Raw genomic sequence first — 21205 nt, 5'->3', positions numbered from 1 at the left:
GTCTCAATTGGCTGTCCTGTATCACATGATAAACGTGTCACCAAAGGTTAAAGTTCTTGTATACATTAAACACGTAAGTCCGCCGCGGCGAACGACGGAAAAAGGCGTTCGAACGTGCGGACCGCGAATGTCGGAAATTCGCCGCGAAACGACCGCCGGGCGAACCGTTCGGCCATCACTAATAGAAACCACTACACCCGGCAGGGGAAAAGTTCTCCAACAAATCCAAATAGTCAGATACCAGCAGTGTCCATAGATCTTTGAAAAAGAGCAAAAATCAGACTCACTGTCCAGACAGATAAGTATTAAATATTAAACTTTAACAATGTTTATTCTCAATACACTAAAATACTAAAATACTAAAATACTATCTCCAATGAGATACTGTAGATAATACTATAACATTAACAATGCACTGCATATGTAAACAGTATATAGATTATATTTTGATTTACTGAGGTCATCGTAAATAATATATTATTATCCTTTATTTTCAAGCAAAACTGCTTTTTTATTCAGGTCAGGTCTGAACAGAATAATGTAACATTTCGGGAAAAATATACAGCCAAGAAGTCCAATACTTGATGCCATTATAGCAAAAACCTCCACAGCCACCATGTATTTCCCTCTGGTGCTCAGATAGGCCGGGATCATGGCAATCCAGACACTGCAGAACACCAGCATGCTGAAGGTGATGTACTTGGCCTCATTAAAAATGTCTGGTAATGTCCTGGCTAAAAAAGCGACAATGAAACTCACAGCTGCCAGAAGCCCCATATATCCCAGGACAGAGTAGAAGCCGATAACTGAACCCTCATTACACTGAATGATGATCTTCCCCTGATAAGAATGAGTGTCCCGATCCTGGAAGGGCGCAGAAATAGACAACCAAGTGACACAGATTATGACTTGAACCAGTGAGAAGACACAAATGATAACATTGGGCAGTTTAGCTCCCATCAATTTTCTCCAAGGACTCCCAGGTTTGGTGGCTTTAAAAGCAATACACACCATGATACTTTTGGCAAGTAGAGAAGAGACGGCAACTGAGAAGATGACACCAAAAGAGGTCACACGCAGCATGCAGGTTACATCTACTGGATGGCCGAGGAACAAGAAGACACAGAGGAAGCTCAGCATGATGGAGACCAGGAGAAGATAGCTCAGGTTCCGGTTATTAGCTTTAACAATGGGGGTGTCCCGGTAATGTATAAATATCCCCAATATTAAACCAGTCAGAAGACAACAGAGGATGGAGACAGCTGAAAATACTGCAACAATGGGATCATCAGTGTAGGAGAGAAATTCCACCAATTTGGGAACACACCGATCATTCTTCTCATTTGGCCATTCTTCATCAGGACATTTCATGCAGTTTTCACTGTCTGCAGGGAGAAAAATACAAACACAATGAGCATCGGGGTCAGAGCTTCTGAGAAAACAAATTTTCTTGAGTTTTCTCACAGCTAGCAATCGGATTTCCATCAGTAGATTGTGGGAGAGAAAACAAATATAATAAATTATCTCTATCACACAGCTGAACTTCTATATGTAGAGCCTGCCTGTAGGCAAGCGCTAAATTTAAAATAAACAAGTTGTTGGTGCCACAAAGACATGATAAAGAGTGAAAAGAATGCACAAGAAATGTGTTATAGGCAGAATAATTATATTGGGGAGTAGGGATGAGCCCGATGTTTGAGTAGAACGTAAGCTCGACTCGAACATCGGGTGTTTGCCTGTTCGCCAAATAGCAAACCATTTGAGGTGTTCGCGGCAAATTTGAAAGCCGCGGAACACCCTTTAAAAGTCTATGGGAGAAATCAAAAGTGCTAATTTTTAAAGGCTTAAATGCATGGTATTGTCATAAAAAGAGTTTGGGGACCTGGGTCCTGCCACAAGGGACATGTATCAATGCAAATTTTTTTTAAAAACAACCGTTTTTTTTTCCGGGAGCACTGATTTTAATAATGCTTAAAGTGAAACAATAAAAGTGAAATATTCCTTTAAATTTCATACCTGGGGGGTGACTATAGTATTCTTGTAAAGAGGTGCATGTTTCCCATGTTTAGAACAGTCCCTGCACAAAATGACATTACTAAAGGAAAAAAAAGTAATTTAAAAGTACTCGTGGCTATATGAAATTGTCTCTCCTGGCAATACACATACGTGTAAGAAGTCATTGAAAAAAAACGTCATGGGATCCCCTCAGTCTATTACCAGTCCATTTGAGTCTGGTATGGATATTAAGGGGAACCCCGCACCAAAATTTAAAAAAAGATTGCGTGGGGATTACCCTCAAAATCAATACCAGGCTCTTCAGGTCTGGTATGGGCTTTAAGGTGAATCCAGTGCCAAAATAAAAAAAATGGCATGAGGGTGCATCCAAAAATCCATACCAGACCCTTATCCGAGCATGCAACCTGGCAGGCGGCAGGAAAAGAAGGGGGAATGAGAGAGCGCCCACCCTCCTGAACTGTACCAGGCCACAAGCCATCAACATGGAGAGGGTGCTTCGGGGTGGCCCCCCAAAGGACCTTGTCTCCATGTTGATGGGGACAAGGACCTCATACCCACAACCCTTGCCCGGTGGTTGTGGGGGTCTGCAGGCGGGGGGCCTATCGGAATCGGGAAGCCCCCTTTAACAAGGGGAGCCCCAGATCCCAACCTCCCCCCTGTGTGACATGGTAACTGGGTACAAATGTACCCCTACCATTTCACAAAAAAGTGTGAAAATGGTAAAAATGACACGGCTTGGGACAAGTCCTTTATTAAAAAATAAAAATAAAAAATACAAATGTCCCACAAAGTCTTCTTCTTCTTCTCTTGCTCCGCCGATGGACCAGAAAAAAAAACACGACCGACCTGCCTCCTTGGGAGGCTCCCACCATAATGATCTTCCTCGCAGGTGACAGTTCTTTTATAACTGATGGTGGGGCTGCACTATGGCTTCCCTGTAGCATCAGAGGGAGCAGGGACACCTGTTTATGTAACTGGGTGGCTCTGCCCCTTCTGACGCTACGGGGAAGCCATAGGGAAGTCTCTGTGCGTCATGGGGGGAAGGGTCACCCGGGAACGTCACTGTGCGGCCTCGTCATCATTTATAAAAAACTGTCACCTGCAGGGACGGTCATTACAGCGGGAGCCGGTCACAATTTTTTTCTTTTTCGGTCCATTTGTTAATAAAGGACTTGTTCTAAGCCATGTCTTTGTCATTTTTACCATTTTCACTCTTTTTTTGTGAAATGGTAGGGGTACATTTGTACTCCTTTACCATTTCACACAGGGGAGGTCGGGATCTGGGGGTCCACTTTTTAAAGGGGGCTTCTAGAGTCTGATAAGCCCCCCACCCGCATACCCCCACAACCACCGAGCAAGGGTTGTGGGGATGAGGCCCTTGTCATCAACATGGGGACAAGGTGCTTTGGGGGGGCTACCCCAAAGCACCCTCCCCATGTTAAGGACATGTGGCCTGGTATGGTTCAGGAGGGAGAATGCTCCCTTGTTCCCCCCTCTTTTCCTGTGGCCTGCCAGGTTGCATGCTCAGATAAGGGTCTGGCATGGATTTTTGGGAGCCCCCCCCCCCCCACGCCATTTTTTTTTTAATTTTGGCGCGGGGTCTCCCTTAGAATCCACACCAGACCTGAAGGGTCTGGTATGGATTTTGAGGGGACCCCTATGCCATTTTTTTTATTTTGGTGTGGGGTTCCCCATAATATCCATACCAGACCTGAAGGGCCTGGTATGGAATTTGGGAGGACCCCCAAACAATTTTTTTTTTTTTACATTTTGGTTCGGGGTTCCCCAGGGTTCATACCAGACCAAAAGAGACTGGCAATACAAACACAGCTAACCTACAATAGCTTACATTCACTTAAAGGAAAACAGAAATTATGTCTATAAACAAGGTGGTGGCTCATGAACCTTTAACGCATAGACAAACACTTTAGGCTAACTCACATTTAAGTATTAAAGTTACATGTAAATGCACAACTTAGGAATACATGCTATCCAAACTTTGGAATACATGCTATCCAAACTTAGGAATACATGCTATCCAATAAAACAACAACGCCACATAACACGGCTGAAGCATCATATTCTTGTCCCCAAACAAAGTTCACATACTCACTGTGGCATCAGCTCCCATAACAAGCCGTTGAGAAATACAAACAGTGATGCTTGCGTGTATGCTCAGAACATTAGCGCTCCCTTCCCACAGGGCTTAGCCCTTTCAACATAAAACATTTTGTATTGTAAGCAATGGAACAGCCATCCTGGCTGCCCTTCCCCCAAGCCGCATGGCACACAATCATCAGTTAAACACTCTGCAAGACTCATACAATCTACTTTTCCCATACATAGGTAAAAATCACAATTCATCCATTTCTGTTGTGATATGGCTGAATCAGAGTGACTCCATCTTTATAAGTCCATATAAGATTAACTTGGGTTAAAGCGGGGGTTCCATCCTAAAGTGGAACTTCCGCTGATCGGAACCCTCCCCCCCCTCTGGTGTCACAATTGGCACCTTTCAGGGTGGGGGGTGCAGATACCTGTCAAAGACAGGTATTTACACCCACTTCCGGGCATAGACTCCCACGGGAGTCTATGCCTCATCCTGTCCCTGCACGCTGTCTGCTGGGACACACACAGGTCCCAGAGACAGCGCAGACAATTCCTATTGCGCTGCGTGACTCGCGCATGCGCAGTAGGGAACTGGGAAGTGAAGCCACAGCGCTTCACTTCCTGATTCCCTCACCTAGAATGGTGACGGCAGCAGCCGAGAGCCGAGCAATCGATCGGCCTCGGCTGCTGGCATCGGTGGACCCTGGGACAGGTGAGTGTCCATTTATTAAAAGTCAGCAGCTGCAGTATTTGTAGCTGTTGGCTTTTAATATTTTTTTCCACAGTGCAATCCCTCTTTAACCGACTAGTAAGTTTAAACTCTGTATTTACAGACTGTAGCAGTTTTCCTATAAAGCATACATATAAGAAAATATAGCTTGCATAAGCAGTTTTATTTTGTACTGTCTACATAAAGAAATTGTGTCACAATACGTCTGGGCCACAGAACTCATGACTGTGATTCATGAAAGCAGATAACATAATTAATGATATGTAATGATATGTAATGTACACCTCTGTATTAACCACACCCATGTTCTATGCAATTATTGGCTGATAATGGTGCATATAAATTGTATACCCTCCCAGAATAAACTAGACAATCCCTGAACATCAATCTTGACTCATCTATTGTTGTGTTCAGCAAGATGTTGTCTCCTTAGTCTGCAGTGCTAAGTAGGGTTTTTTGTAAGTATGGTAATTGCCGTAATTATACCTAGCTGGTCTTTGTCAGGTATATAGAAATACCATTTTAATCAGAACAGAATGGAGGCACTCGCTGAGTTTTGAATTTAGGAATTTAGGAATTTAGGACTTGACGGGGTGATCAAACTTTGATTTTGAAGCAATCTAATAATTGTTTATTGCCTTAGTTTTGAAACAACCCTGGTCGGATAAATTTTAATTAAGAAGAGAATTGTGAGACGGACCAGGCTGTTAAGAAGAGGCTCTTGGGAAGCCTGTGTCCTGTGGGATTGTTGAGAAGTTTAAAACGTAATATTACGCTCTTTTTGGGAAAGAGAATAAGAGAAGGGTAATGGGGCAATTACTACCGGGATCCACAAAACTTTTTTTCTATCTGGCTTTTCTTGTCTATCGCATTTGCATTAAAGTAATAAGATATTTGTTGTGTTGTGTGGGATACAGGGCTGTATAGGGTAAGGCAGCCCCTGTTTTCACTGTTATATGATGTCCCAAAAGGGGAAAATTAGATTAGAGTGAAGTAAATTTCCCTTGTTATGTTTAGGTATCATGGAAAGGGTGATTACTGTTATATGCATGTTCATATAAGTTTGCTAAGGTATTCTTTGAAGAGACAATGGTATAGTATATGAATAATATGACTTCTCCCCTTTGCTAGTATGTTGGTTATGAAACCCTGGAATGATAAGTGCTTGATTCTGCTTGAAAAGTGCATAATTTGTTTGCACATGTTTAACACGTATTTTGGTAAGAAGCCCTGGTGCTGGGGTCTCGTGAGACTTTTGCGGGATTACAGTACCAAAGATTCATAGAGATACCAGATGTTGGTTTATTGGGCAGTGATTAAATTGCTGCTGGATGCAGTGACAGGGGGGCATGGTTACTGTTTTGGGGGGTCTGAATGAGGTAGAGGGAGAATATGAATCTTCCTTCTTCCCCCTCGGATTCTCCCAGATTCCCTAATTGCTCCCCGATTCTCCACCTCTGAGCTGGTGGGTTTGGGGGTGTGAATTCTGACATGGATCTCCGGTGAGGCGCTAGGGTCGCAGCTTCATGGACTGACTGTTTCTGTGTTGATCAGTGAGGATTCTCAGAGAGCAGCGATCATCTGAGGGAGAACATGTTTAAACACTTCAATACCAGGCACTTAAACACCTTCCTGCCCAGACCAATTTTGAGCTTTCAGCGCTGTCGCACTTTGAATGACAATTGCGTGGTCATGCTACACGGTACCAAAATGAAACCATTTTTTCCCCACAAATAGAGCTTTCTTTTGGTGGTATTTGATCACCTCTACGTTTTTTATTTTTTGCGCTACAAATAAAAAAATACCGAATTTTTTTGAAAAAAATATGTTTTTTTTTGTTTCAGTTTCAAAATTTTCTAAATAAGTACGTTTTCTCCTTCACTGATGGGCACTGATGGGGCTACACTGATGGGCACTGATAAGGCAGCACTGATGGGGCTACACTGATGGGCACTGATAAGGCAGCACTGATGGGCACAAATGATGTGGCAGCAATGATGTGGCACCAATGAAGTGGCACTGATGAGGTGGCATTGATGCACACTGATATGTGGCAGTGATAGGTAGCACTGATGGGCACTGATAGGCGGCACTGATTGGCGGCACGGATGGGCACTGATAGGTGGCACGAATTGGCACTGATAGCTGGCACGGATTGGCATGGATGGGCAGCACAGATGGGCATGAATAGGCGGCACAGATGGGCATGGATAGGCGGCACAGATGGGCATGTTTGGGCACTGATAGGTGGCACGGATGGGCACTGATAGGCGGCACAGGTGGGCACTCATAGGCGTCATTGTATTGTTATACTAAACTAATGTATGCCAATCAGAGCCAAACAATAATGCATGCCAATCAGTGATGCCCATTGTGGGCACTGATTGGCATCCATTATGGGCACTGATTGGTATCCATTGTTGCACTGACTGGCATCCCTGGTGGTCTAGGGAGGATTACCTTTTGCTGGGCATCCCTGGTGGTCTGGTGGCCTCCCTGGTGGTCCAGTGTGGGCATCCTCGGGGGGGCTGTGCTGATAATCGATCAACACAGACCCCCCTGTCAGAGGAGCAGTCGATCGGCTCTCATCTACTCACGTCTGACAGACGCGAGTGAGGAAAAGCCGATCACCGGCTCTTCCTATTTACACTGTGATCAACCGTGATTGGACACGGCTGATCACGTGGTAAAGAGTCTCTGTCGGAGACTCTTTACCGAGATCGTAGTTGCCGGGTGTCAGACTGACACCCCGCAACAACGATCGCTGCGATGCGCGCCCCTGGGGGTGCGCACCGGGTCATAATCCTGATCACCTCATATGACGTCCGATCAGGATTATGCAACCACTTTGCCACCGTCAATTGCCTATAGGACGGGTGGCAAGTGGTTAAACACTTCTCCCACGACTGTCTCTGTTTCATGGACTGTTTGTGGACTGTGATCAGTGGCAATCCTTGGGGTCGCCCTGTTCGCAGTTCCATAAGACAGACACCTAGGTAGAGGAAACTGGTTAATAGAGAGAAATGCTTAATTTTATGTGTATGTGAATTTTTGTCTTGTCTTGGAATTCCAATTTAGAGTATAAGATTGTTTTTGTTTTCTGAATTCAGATAAATTGTTGGGTAGTTGATATATGTCCTATGATCCTGCCAAGACAGAGAGTGTTGCTAAAGTGGGCAGGTGAGAGGGACAGAGTAGGGTACTCTGTGTGTGGTGCTTTAAGAGGATTGAATCGCGGATTTGGGCAAAGACAGATTACTATTTGGGTGATCCCCCCTGTCCAAAGTACTGTTTAGCACAATGCACGGAGGTACATATCCGCTTGCAGAGATCTGCTATCAAACCACCAACCATGCCTTCACCACCACTTTTGTGGGGAGCATACTGCTATATTTGCATTCCATAGTCAGCGAGTCAGAGAGACTTGCTGAGGTGGAGAATGAATGTTAAATGTTAATCTTGTCCCCCTCTTCGGCTCTTCTGCCGGGCCACATCGCCTTCTTCTAGCTCTTTTACAGGCGGTGGCCCGGTCTTCTGACGCCGCTGTCATCGTCGCCGCCTTCTGTTCTTCTCTTCTTCTTCAGATGTTGCCTTGTCGCGTCCTCCGCTCACAATGGCTCTGAGGCGATGCGCGGCGACTTATATAGGGACATCACCGGATGATGTCCCCGCCTATTATGATGTCGGACAAAGTTGTCAGAAACTCCGATCATTCAGAACGTGATGACGTTATTCCATTACGACGGGACAGTAGCCAATAGCTTTGGTCTAGGAATTTGATCTGACCATGCGTGGCAATTTGTCCGATCGGAATTCTCTACACATGATCGGACAAAGTCCGATCGGATCATGTTGTCGGAAAGTTTTATAGCCAAACTCTCAAACTTGGTCTATCGGATATTCCAACGGAAACAGTCCGATGGAGCCCACACACTGTCGGACAACGCAGTCCGATCGGACATTTTCCATTGGAATGTCGGACCGCGTGTACAAGGGCTAACACACACACACTCTCGCACACTCTCGCACACACACACACACACACACACATACATACATACACACACACACTCTTTCACCCACATAAACACTCTGCAAGACTCATGCAATCTACTTGTCCCATACATAATTAAAAATCACAATTCATCCATTTCTATTTCTCATTCAGTTACTTACACAACTTCAATATTAAAACACCATACACAATTCATACATTCCTCACATGCATTACAAACTTGTTGCACAGCAAACAGTTTCTATACACAAATATTCAAGCTTGTAAATACAAATCACACACACACTCTCACCCACACACACTTTCACACACACACACACACACAAACACACACAACAAAAGAAATTGCAAAGGGGAGGGATTGACTCCAACAGCCAATAGCCTCCTACACAGATTGTGACCTCACAGGAAATGAACAACACAAGATGTGAATGACCATATAAGGACATGACCAAATAAAGATATGATACAGACTAAATGTATTTATACAATATCCAATGAACGATGACTATAATTCCTCTGATATGGATCCTTATTATGCATTGTTCCAGAGAACAATGCATACCTGGATTATGCTACCCTTCCTTGTAGATGGAAGGCTATTAGCAGGTGCATGCTACGAATCACGAAATGTGCTGATCAGACAGAGCAAAGACAATGAGCGTACATCCGCCCATAACTGATTCTTGCAGAGCAAACGTATCCCCTCAGACGATCGTCTGTGCAATGCACAGGGGCCCTTTTGCTGGTGGACATACCCCCACTCTGCAAACACCTCTCTGCAATCTCAAGAAGCTTTCCACTACCTAACGGATCTCAACCAGCGTCAGTCTGCCCCAGTCAGCTCTTTAGAGTGGCCTGCGATGGGGGTCCTAACACTAGGAGACTCTTATGACAATACATTAAAATACATCTTCATAAAATTTTCCACAACAATTTTTCTATGCCTAGCATGGTCAGTTTGAAACAGAAAAGCAGAGGGACTGGCAGGATCACCAGGCATTTTTATGCAAAGTTACTGCCTGGAGCTCAATGATTACTTTTTATGATCAATGTGGAACTTTAAGAGAAAGAAGAAAGAAAAATGATTACTGTTGTTGTACATTGTAGGAATTGAAGGGCTATGGAAGGTAGGCAGCACAGTGGCTGGCACTTCTTTCTAGCAGCCCAAATATCATTGGTTCAAATCCCAACCAGGGCACTACTTGCATGAAGTTTGCATGTTCTCCCTCTGCCTGCAAGGGTTTCCGCCCATACTCCAAAGACGTGCTGCTTATATATATATGAATATTAGTTAGGAACTTTATTGTAATTTCCTTGAGGGCAGGAGTTGATGTAAATTTACAATATATACAGCGCCTTGCAAAAGTATTCAACCCCTTGGTATTTTTCTTGTTTTGTTGTCTCACAACCTTTAATTAACATACATTGTTAGAGGATTTGCATCATTTAATTTACAGAACATGCCCACAACTTGGAAGATTTTTTTTTTTTAATTTTTTATTGTGAAGCAAACAACAAATAGGACAAAATAATAGAAAAAGTCAATGTGCATAACTATTCAGCCCCCTAAAGTCAATACTTTGTAGAGCCACCTTTTGTGGCTATCACAGCTCCAAGTCGCTTTGGATACATCTCTATGAGTCTTGCCACATCTTACCACTGGGATTTTTGCCCATTCTTCCTTGCAAAACTGCTCCAGCTCCTTCAAGTTGGATGGTTTGCACTTGTGAACAGCAATCTTTAACCACTTGAGACCTGCACTACGTCTATTGACGTCATGGGGTTTCGCTGGTTATATCTAAATGATGCCTGAGGCCACAGACATCATTCAGATATTGCCGTTTTCAGCCGGCGATTCCCTACACCATAAGAATGATCATAGCGGCTGTTCTGCCGCTTGACCGTTCTTACGGGCGGCGGGAGGGGGGGACGTCCCTCCCCGGGGGACGTCCCTACCGTCTCACCGTTTCCATCGGTGAGTCGGTCACAGGATCCGCCGGCCCCAGCAAGTGATCATAGAGATTTCCGGTATACTAGATTGTCCCCGGAGTCTCTATGATCGTTCGGAGGCCGGGCGCGATGTTATGACGTCACGCCCGGCCTCGGTATTCAAATTAACGGCGCCGATCTGGCTAGGAAGCTATGATCGTTTTTTTTTCCCAGCCTAGAGGTGAGATATGGGTCTTATTGACCCCATATTTCACTGTAAATAGGTCCGATCGTGCCATATTCCTATTACAAGGGATGTTTACATTCCTTGTAATAGGAATAAAAGTCATCAATTTTTTTTTATTTTTTTTTTTGTGTAAAACTAAAAAAAATAAAATAAAAATAACAATAAAAAAAAAAAAACAATTTAAAGCGCCCCTGTCCCCGTGAGCTCGCACACAGAAGCGAACGCATACGTAAGTCCCGCCCACATATGAAAACGGTGTTCAAACCACACATGTGAGGTATCGCCACGAACGTTAGAGCGAGAGCAATAATTCCAGCCCTAGACCTCCTCTGTAACCCAAAATATGTAACCAGTAAAAAAATGTAAAGTGTCGCCTATGGGGATTTTTAAATACCAAAGTTTGGCGCCATTCCACGAGCGCGTGCAATTTTGAAGCGTGACATGTTGGGTATCTATTTACTGGGCTAACTTTACTGTTTTTTTTTTTGTTTAAGCATGAAACAGTTTTTTTTCTGAAAAAAACGCGTTCGAAAAATAGCGTGCGAGATAAAAAGTTGCAATGACCGCCATTGTATTCTCTAGGGTCTTTGCTAAAAAAACATATAATGTTTGGGGGTTCTATGTAATTTTCTAGCAAAAAAATTAGGAATTTTACATGTAGGAGAGAAATGTCAGAATTGGCCTGGGTCCAAAGTGGTTAAAGCTGAGTTCCACCCAAAAGTGTAACTTCCACGCATCTGATTCCACCCCCTCCGGTGCCACAATTTGCACCTTTCGGGGGGTAGAGGGGGGACAGGATACCTGTCTTTGACACCAGTGCCAGCAATCAGTGCCCACAAGAGCCACCAATCAGTGCCCATTAGTGATGCCAGTCAGTGCTGGCAAACAGTGCCACCTATAAGTGCCACCCATCAATGCCCATCACTGCTGTCGATCAATGCCCATCAGTGTCACCCATCAGTGCCACCCATCAATGCCCATCAGTGCCCACCAGTACTGTCTATCCATGCCACCTATCAGTGCCCACCAGTGCCACCTATCAGTGCCCACCAGTGCCACTAACAGTGCCCATCAGTGCCGCCTCATCAGTGCCCATAAGTGCCATCTCATCAATGCCCACCAGTTCAGCCTATCAGTGCCGCCTCATGAGCACACATCAGTGAAGGCAAAAAATTATTTAGTTACAAAATTTACTGACAGAAAAAAAGTAAAAAACATTTTTTTCAAAATGTTTGGTCTTTTTTTTGTAAAAAAAAAAAAAAAAAAAAACAGCAGTGATTAAATACCACCAAAAGAAAGCTCTATTTGTATGAAGAAAATGATAAAAAAAATTCAGTTACAGTTCAAATTCAGATACAGTGTAGCACGACCACGCAATTGTCATTCAAAGTACGACAGCGCTGAAAGCTGAAAAATGGCTTGGGCAGGTAATGGTTAAAAGGCTAAAAAAAAAAAAAATGTGCACACATTTCAGAGATGTACCGTATTTATCGGTGTATAACACGCACTTTTTTCCCTTTAAAATCAGGGGAAAATCGTGGGTGCGTGTTATACACCGCTTCCTGCTGTCTCTGAGGGAAGAGGAGCAAGCGCCACTGAATTACACAGAGCCGCAATCTCTGGTGTATCCGGCACTCCATCACTCACAGCCTGCTGGCCTTGCATTGGGCCACTGTTCTGTCTATCATATGAGCAGGGCCAGGAGGTGTGGCTGTGAGTGACGGAGAGCCGGGTACACAGGAAATCGCAGCTCTGTGTAATTCAGCGGCACTCACTCCTCCTCTTCCCTTGGAGACAGCAGGGATAATCCAACACTGGTGAAGCTGCAATGATGGGAAAGCTGAGGCTGCAGATGGGCACTGAGCAGGGTGCATTGATGGGCAATTTAATGGCTGCAGATTGGCGCTGAGCAGGGTGCATTGATGGGCAATTTAGAGGCTGCAGATGGGCACTGAGTAGGGTGCATTAATGGGCAATCTAATGGCTGCAGATGGGCACTGAGCAGGGTACATCGTTGGGCAATCTAATAGCTGCAGATGGGCACTGAGCAGGGTGCATTGATGGGCAATTTAATGGCTGCAGATGGGCACTGAGCAGGTTGCATCGATGATCTGTGATCCTAAATTTGCTTCAAAGTTCTTTATTTAAAATGTAAGTTTTTTTCCTTAAACTTCCCTCCTAAAATTGGGGTGTGTGTTAAACACCTGTGCGTGTTATACACCGATAAATACGGTACTTCATATATTTTTTTCTGAAACACACCAACAATAATTTATTAACAAATACAAACTCTACCGGAAATGTTGGATATCTCTCCTTCAGGACACACATCACACTCATAGCAGCATTTATGAATTGAAGATCCAAACTTTTTTCTGCTGCCAGGTAAACAGGGATCTGAGCATCGAGATACCGGAATCTGAAATCAGATCATATTATTATTATTATTATTATTATTATTATTATTATTCATATCTCTTGAGGCTATGCAGACTACGCATTACAAATAGGTAGGAGGTTCATGTTGCCTCTACCATGGGTTCAGGTTGAATTCTGCAGGTTTTATATTCATTTAGATGGCTGTATTTTGGGGATTTAATTCATTTGAGCATTTATTGATTTTTATTGTATGTTGCTTCTCTTTTATGTTAAACACTTAAGAACCAAGCCTCTTTTTGAGATTTGGTGTTTTCAAGTAAAAAAATAATTTTTTTTGCTAGAAAAAAATTGCTTAGAACCCCCAAACATATATATATATATATATATATATATATATATATATATATATATATATATATATATATATATATATATATTTCTAACACCCTAGAGAATAAAATTGGCGGTTGCAATACTTTATGTCACACCATATTTGCATATTTTTATAAAAAAATTAAATGGATTAAAAAATAAGACAACAGTACAGTTAGCCCAGTTTTTTTCTATATTGTGAAAGATAATGTTAGACTGAGTAAATTGATACCGGACATGTCACACTTCAAAATTGTGCCCACTCGTGAAATGGCGACAAATTTTGGCACTTAAAAATCTCTAATGGCGTCATTTAAAAATGTCTACAGGTTACCAGAGGAGGTCTAGTGCTAGAATTATTGCTCTCGCTCTAACGAGGGGCGATGCCCATTTTTTAAAAATACCGGGGGGTTATGGCAGATAGCTGCTACCATAACAACGGTATTTAGCATCAAAGTACCGACGTATAATGATGGCGGCTGGTCTTTTATTTGGTGTGAGGATTCTCTATAAAAATAGGGGTTTTAGTTTCAAGGATGGTATTTTGGGGTTTTCATAATTTCTTTTCTTATATTTGTATTTTTATTTTATGTTTATAGGGCTTTAAGTTTAGGGTTCTCAAATTGAAAAAAGGTTCATTTGTCACTGACCCAATTTGTTTTATACGCAGATTTACAGCACACCACTGCATTGTTTAAAAGGGAAAAAAAAAAGAAAAGTGCAAGAACGGTGTGCATCTAAACCACCTCACATTCACCACACCCCCTATCCTTAAAGGTTAAATAAAAGTTAGGCATACAACAATTAGGCCTGTTATTCCTGGTAAAATTGTCCTACTGTTGGTCAATTTAACACTGATATATCCTCTTCACCATCTGAAGTCTTGTAGTAAAGCCCCAGCCTGTGCTTTTTTTCTCTAGTAGGTTTAGGCCTAGCCTTGCTGTTAAAAATTGTCCTGTTTACAAGATAGAAGTATCCCCTCAATCTATCACATTTACTATTGCAATGGAACCTTTACCATAAGTAATAACAGCACATCTGGGCATAATGGACATAAAATGGGAACATAAAATAGGCTTGATTTGCTGGTGATGTGACCCTTATGCTTAGCTAATCTAGAGATTTCACTCACAACTGTCAAATTTATGTTCTGTGATTTTTGTGAAGTTTGCTACTAAAAATTGAATGAAACTAAATCACCAGCCCTCTCCCCACAACATAAACAGTCTCTCTGAACCTACTACCTGTCTGGGAAATGGTAGTCATTACATATTTGGGGATATTCATTTGATTTAAATCAGATCAATTGTTTAAGCTTTATTATAAACCAATTCTTGGCTCTATACCAAAAGATCTTAAACGACTTGTCACCATTGACTTATCTACATCAAACAGAAAAGGGGTTTATACAATGATAGTATTCCCTAAAGTTATTTATATCTTCCATACCTGCCGATTCTATCTCCTAGATCTTTTTTTATTGCTTCGGAAGCACATTACACAGTTTATGTGGACAAAATTTAGCTTTACTGAACACCCATTTTAGATCAAATAAAATATTGGGGAGTCTCTAGCACCCAGAAAATCCAGGAAAAGCTGGAAACAAAATCAGTAATTAAAGAAAATGTCTTTGAACTTGTATCAGCTATAAAATCAGCAGTCCCCATCCCTAATACCCAATTCCTTACTGTGACAGACCCAACCAGGACATGGGCTTTTGGAGAGGACTAGGGGCAATCCTCCTACCCACTGACTATGGCCCATTGAGAATGCAGGTCATGCTATAATGATGGACAACTACTTAATGGATGCTGAGAGCATGGTTTGAATTACTTCTCTGAATAAGGACAATAAATCCTACCTTCTGGAGTGGAAGGAAAGAGGTTACATTAACCACTTGCCAACCAGCCACAGACATTATATTGCGGCGTGCCGGCTCCTTTCCGCAAATCGCCGTAGGTTTACATTGGTTCCTTTAAGAGCTATAGCAGTCGCACCCCCGTTGCACGGCGGGGAGCCAATGTGCATGTTGCCGGCGGATGTCCGCCGGCCACTTGCAATTGCTCCACAGAGAGCCAGAATGGGGATTTGTCAAAGCAAATGAACAGATTCCCATTCTGACAGGGGAGCAGAGAGAGAAATGCTGTTCCTAGTGATCGGGAACATCAATCTCTCTACTCCCTGTCAGTACACTCCCGAACATTTAGAAACACCTCCTTAGGGAACACTTAGCCCCTTGATCGCGCCCTGGTGTTAACCCCTTCCCCGACAATGTAATGTATACAGTAATCAATGCATTTTTATAGCACTGATTGCTTGATAACTGTTACTGGTCCCAAAAAAGTGTCAAAAGTGTCAGATATTTCTGCTGCAATGTCACAGGCCTACTAAAAATCACTGATCACCACCATTACTAGTAAAAATAATAATAGAAATGCCATAAATCTATTCTCTATTTTGTAGATGCTATAATTTTTTGTACAAACCAATCAGTATACGCTTATTGCAATTTTTTTTTACCAAAAATATGTAGTAGAATACATATTGGCCTAAACTGATGAAGACATTTGTTTTTTTACTTTTTTTTGGGGGGGGGGGGATATTTATTTTGGCAAAAAATATGTTTCTTTTTTGTTTATAGTGCAAAACATAAACAACACAGAGGTAATAAAGTACCACCAAAAGAAAGCTCTATTTGTGGGAAAAAAAATTACATCAATTTTATTTGGGTACATCGTTGCATGGCCGCGCAATTGTCATTTAAAGCGACACAGTGCTGAATCGTAAAAAATGGCCTGGTCATTAAGGAGTAAAATCTTCTGGGGCTGAAGTGGTAATTCTTGTACAGGTTAATGATCAGAGGGAATTTGGCGGCAGAAATATTTATCAACCATAATCCTCAAGAGATCTATGAAGATAACGTGTTATTATAATAATATCAGACTGCTGGAATCTTGTTTGCCTTCTGATGACTCTTCTATTGGACAGAATACACAAGTTTGAGTCTCTCCCATTGCTACTTGAGTTACCTATTGTTTCTGTCTGACAGTATTGTGTTCCCTCCATCTTGTTAGCAAACTATTGTGAGATGTTATGTGTTTACACTTATGATAATGTGTAATATACTTTGTTCTGACCTTGGTACCGTGCAGTCACACTTCTACCAGCTGGGCTTATGGAACTATTATTGGCCACCATTGATACTACGCCCGGCTCATCTTTACTGTTAGCATTAAGTGTTTTCTAAGCCTGTAGACCGGAGAGGGGGGAATTTTTCCATCCGTTATTCCTGCTGATAAGGCTGTCTACATGCCCACTTACTGATTGAATTATTTGTTGAAAAGTTTGAATCTACCTGTGTCTCATGTTACTTGGATGTATAGTTTACCCTGACCTGTGTCATTATGCAAAGAAAGGGGTGTTGTCCCCGAGTGTATATCTTCCTATGTCTAATGATTTTCACCACTATGTTTGATATTTTTCACCACCCTACACTGTCCCAACTAGTGATTGGGTGGGTTGCGGGATCTTGTATCGTTCTGTTACAGGGCAAGGGAAGCTTTTACAATGGACATATTCCTCTTGAATAACAGGGTCCGTACCTACAGATTCTGTCTCCTAGATCTTTTTTATTTATTTCACCAGAAAAACATTACACAGTTTATGAGAATGCCTGGCCAGAAATAGACATGGAAGAGTGGAATGTATACAGTGCAAGTACCATAGATGTACTTAACAAAATATAATACAAATCCTAATGTACATAAATGATACACTGGGGATGTTTGCACATTGTCTGATATGTACACAAATGTAACTTTAAAATGTTTAAAAGCCTTTCTCATGACTATAATATCCCGATTACAGAAAAATATAATTATCTAAGAATTCTCCATCTGTTAATTTTAGAATGGAACGCTGGCATCTTTTTTTATCTCCTACCGGGGTTTCCCCCGAAAATAAGAGTCAGCATTGTGAAATTCTGTAATTGCCCCCCCCAACAAAAAAAAAAGATTATATATTGTGCAGTGTGTCTCCTTGTGTAACGTTATTGAAGAAAATACCTTACAATGAAGTAATTTCTTACTTTGCCTCTTTTCCACAAGAAAGGATTTCTAATATTTTTAAACTTTTTAGGCACATAATCTGGGCCTTCAATAATGGAAATTGTGGCATAATACAAACGACTGTTTAAAAAAACCCAATTTTGTAAAATAAGATCAGTTGGAACTTCCCCTCTCTCATTAAAGTAGACCTTGCCTTTGCTTTGGTCCATGTAATGAACATTCCTCACATATTTGTGCAGCTTTTCATGGAAAACAGAAAAATACACATATACAGATATAAGAGTTCTGAAATGAAAGTGATATTCAAGACAATTTTATTTTTAAACATATTATACATACCCAAAACCAGAAAAACAAAAAAAAAAATTGTTACTTTCAATGTCTTTGCATGATAAAATGCCAGTGCTGGCGCTGTGCTACTGAGTTGGGATCGCTCCTCCACATTTGGTGGTCCTCTAATCTTATGCCGCGTACACACAATTAGACTATCCGGCGGACTTAGTCCGGCGAACAACCCGCCGGACTTTGCAGTGAAGGTCCGCTAGACTTTTGAAATGAACGGACTTGCCCACACACAGAGTAAAGTCTGTTAATTTTGAACGTGGCTCCAGGTAGACGGAACTAGGGAAGGAATTGAATGTCGCCGCCTCCATCGGCGAGATTGACACCTCGGTAGCCCCGTCACCTGGTATGGATTTAACGGGGAACCCCTACGCTGAAAAAATGGTGTGGGGTCCCCCCAAATTCCATAGCAGACCCTTATCTGAGCATGCAGCCCGGCCAGCCAAGTAAAGGGGTTGGGGACAAGTGAGCGCCCCCCCTCCTGAGCCGTACCAGGCCACGTGCCCTCAACATGGGGGGTGCTTTGGGAAAGGGGGGCCCTGCAGCCAACCCACCCCAAAGCACCTTGTCCCCATGTTGATGAGGACACAAGCCTCTTCCCAACAACCCTGGCCATTGGTTCTCGGGGTCTGTGGGTGGGGGGCTTATCAGAATATGGGAGTCCCCTTTAAAAAAGGGGCCCCTGGATTCCAGCCCCCCCACTGTACCTGATTGAGTATGGGGTACAATGTACCCCTGCCTATTCACCTGGTGAAAAAAGTGTAAACTTTTTTCCCCAGGTGAATGGGTAGGGGTACCATGTACCCCATACTCATTCACATAGGGTAGGGGGGCTGATGCCTTAAGAGTTCCCTTCACTGAAACTAAGGGGCTAAGCCCAACCCCTGAAAAACAACCCCACACCATAATCCCCCTCCACCAAATAATTTGGACCAGTATGCAAAAAAAGATCCATAAAAACATGGATGAGCAAGTTTAGGGATTGGGGAACTTGACTGGCCTGCACAGTCCAGCCCTGACCTCAAATACTGACTTCGACCCGATAGAACACCTTTGCGTTGAATTAGAGCAGAGACTGAGAGCCAGCCCCTTTCGTCCACATCAATTCCTGACCTCACAAATGATCTTCTGGAAGGATGGTCAAACACTCCTATAGACACACTCCTAAACCTTGTGGACTGCCTTCCCAGAAGAATTGAAGCTGTTATAGCTGCAAAGGGTGGGCCAACTCAATATTGAACCCTACGGACTAAGACTGGGATGCCATTAAACATCATGTGCATGTAAAGGCTGGCGTCCCAATACGTTTGGTAGTATAGTGTATAATAAATATACAGGAAATGCACATATATAATATACATATATAAATCTGGACTGTCTCCTAACAAGACACATATAAAGCAATTAGTAAAAAACATCAATAGAAGACAAAAAAATAAATTACCCCCCCCCCCCCATTCAAAAAAAAATTGTTTATTTATACTTGAACCCTATGTAGAGAAATCAAAAAATGTGGTGATTGTAGTTTTCCTGATTTCCCAGGAAATGAAAGGGAGCATGGAGAAAGCTGTCCATTCATATAATTATTCTATAATACAGGATAGGATCACAGTAATTTAAGAAGCAACTTACTCTGTGTTGGAATCCATTTTGTGGGGATTTCGTTTTCTTCATGTACATTCCATGTAGAGCATTGGCCAGAACATATACAGCCCTGTATGCATAGGAGGGCAGAGTTGTATAAGTAGATAACACGTGTGAAATATCTTTGACATCTTTACAAGGTTTTGCAGAAAAGCCATAAAAAACTTGTAAATTGAAATTTTTGATTATGTTCGTGGTTAGGCAGGAAAAGAAATAAAACCCAATATCTTCCAGTAATGGGTCATTTAACTTGATGGAGAAGTTGACAATATTATTATAATTTTTGATGTCTAGTTGTTTTTTTTGTGGCCAGACAAAAAAAAAGCTGTGGCTAATTAATTCAAAGTTTGAAATAAAATCATTATTTAGTTTATTCCATGTCGGTGGGAAAATAAACGTGATGGTTTCTATAACAGTGGGTATACAAGAGATAAAATAAATAAAGTTTACTGAATAAGTTCCACACAATATGATAACTTCAGCTGAAGATTCATTAATAATCCTCATTGCCTTAATAAAATCTTCTTCATTATGAGTGAATCGAACAATATAATCTGTGCAAATTCCATGTTGGCTCATCATCTTACTCAGTTCTTTGGACTCATCATCACCGCTGCCATCATCTGATAGTATTATTCCAACCCAGTTCCACCCAAAATGCTGTAAAAATGTTATAATAGCTGTAAAACGGATCCGATCATCTGGTGTCATACGAAAGAAATTTGGATACATTTTTCCATGACTCAGGTGATGGTCAGTGGGCCGATAACTGATCTGGATAATATATTGGGAAATACATGAATTGGATGTTATTATTGAAATAATGAAAATTGTGTAGAATAGGATCTATACAGTAAATAGTGCACAAATAGTAACCTATCTATGAACATAAGCATCTATGGCAACAAATGATACCAAGAGATGGTTTTACCATGAAATTAACTCAACAAATTCAAGTCAGACGCGTTATCTTTTAATTAGCAAATTATGGAGCTACTTGAAGTTATAACTGCTATAATTTGCATTCACTGATGCAAATTGTTCTATGATGTGAGTCATTTTTGTTTGTTCCATCTCTTTCTACACTCAGCAGGGCAAGATCACAGAGTCAGGCTTGACCCATGATGGCTCTCAAATAAAAAAGCCCCCCCTTCACAGTCCTCACACATCAGGAATGTCCCCTTATACAATAAAGTCTCCCCATACATATCAGGGTGGCCCCTTCACACATTAGAGCCCCCTTAAAAATCAATGTCTCCTCTTGCACTTGAGATCCTCCCTTCACAATATGGGCGCCCCCTTACACATCAAAGCCCTCATTCACATTAGGGGTTCCCTCTTAGCCCTTGTAC

General features: G+C 42.1%; 1 protein-coding gene across 1 annotated transcript; it reads right to left on the bottom strand.

Moving 5' to 3' along the window:
- Positions 1–470: 470 nt before the first annotated feature.
- Positions 471–20619, bottom strand: LOC143940043 (vomeronasal type-2 receptor 116-like). Its single transcript, XM_077461091.1, has 4 exons — positions 19842–20619; positions 17888–18106; positions 13345–13468; positions 471–1385 (listed from the first exon to the last, which is right to left on the bottom strand). The coding sequence occupies exons 1-4, from the start codon at positions 20583–20585 to the stop codon at positions 481–483; spliced, it is 1992 nt and encodes a 663-aa protein (XP_077317217.1). The 5' UTR covers positions 20586–20619; the 3' UTR covers positions 471–480.
- Between the last annotated feature and the right edge of the window lie 586 nt (positions 20620–21205).

The sequence above is a fragment of the Lithobates pipiens genome, unplaced genomic scaffold (genome assembly GCF_037356315.1).
Source record: "Lithobates pipiens isolate NorthernLeopardFrog02 unplaced genomic scaffold, aLitPip1_a1.2 Scaffold_3, whole genome shotgun sequence".
Lineage (NCBI taxonomy): Eukaryota > Metazoa > Chordata > Amphibia > Anura > Ranidae > Lithobates > Lithobates pipiens.
This window is presented reverse-complemented; position numbering and strand designations above follow the sequence as displayed.

Bases quoted from the DNA above. Each gene is read 5' to 3' on its own strand.
- LOC143940043 (XM_077461091.1), bottom strand. From the start codon at position 20,585: ATGTATCCAAATTTCTTTCGTATGACACCAGATGATCGGATCCGTTTT. The intron at 13,469-17,887 runs GTAAGAAATTAC...ATCTGATTTCAG, and splicing joins TCTTGTGGAAAAGAGGCAAA to ATTCCGGTATCTCGATGCTC. The intron at 1,386-13,344 runs GTAGAGTTTGTA...TTCTCCCTGCAG, and splicing joins AGAGATATCCAACATTTCCG to ACAGTGAAAACTGCATGAAA.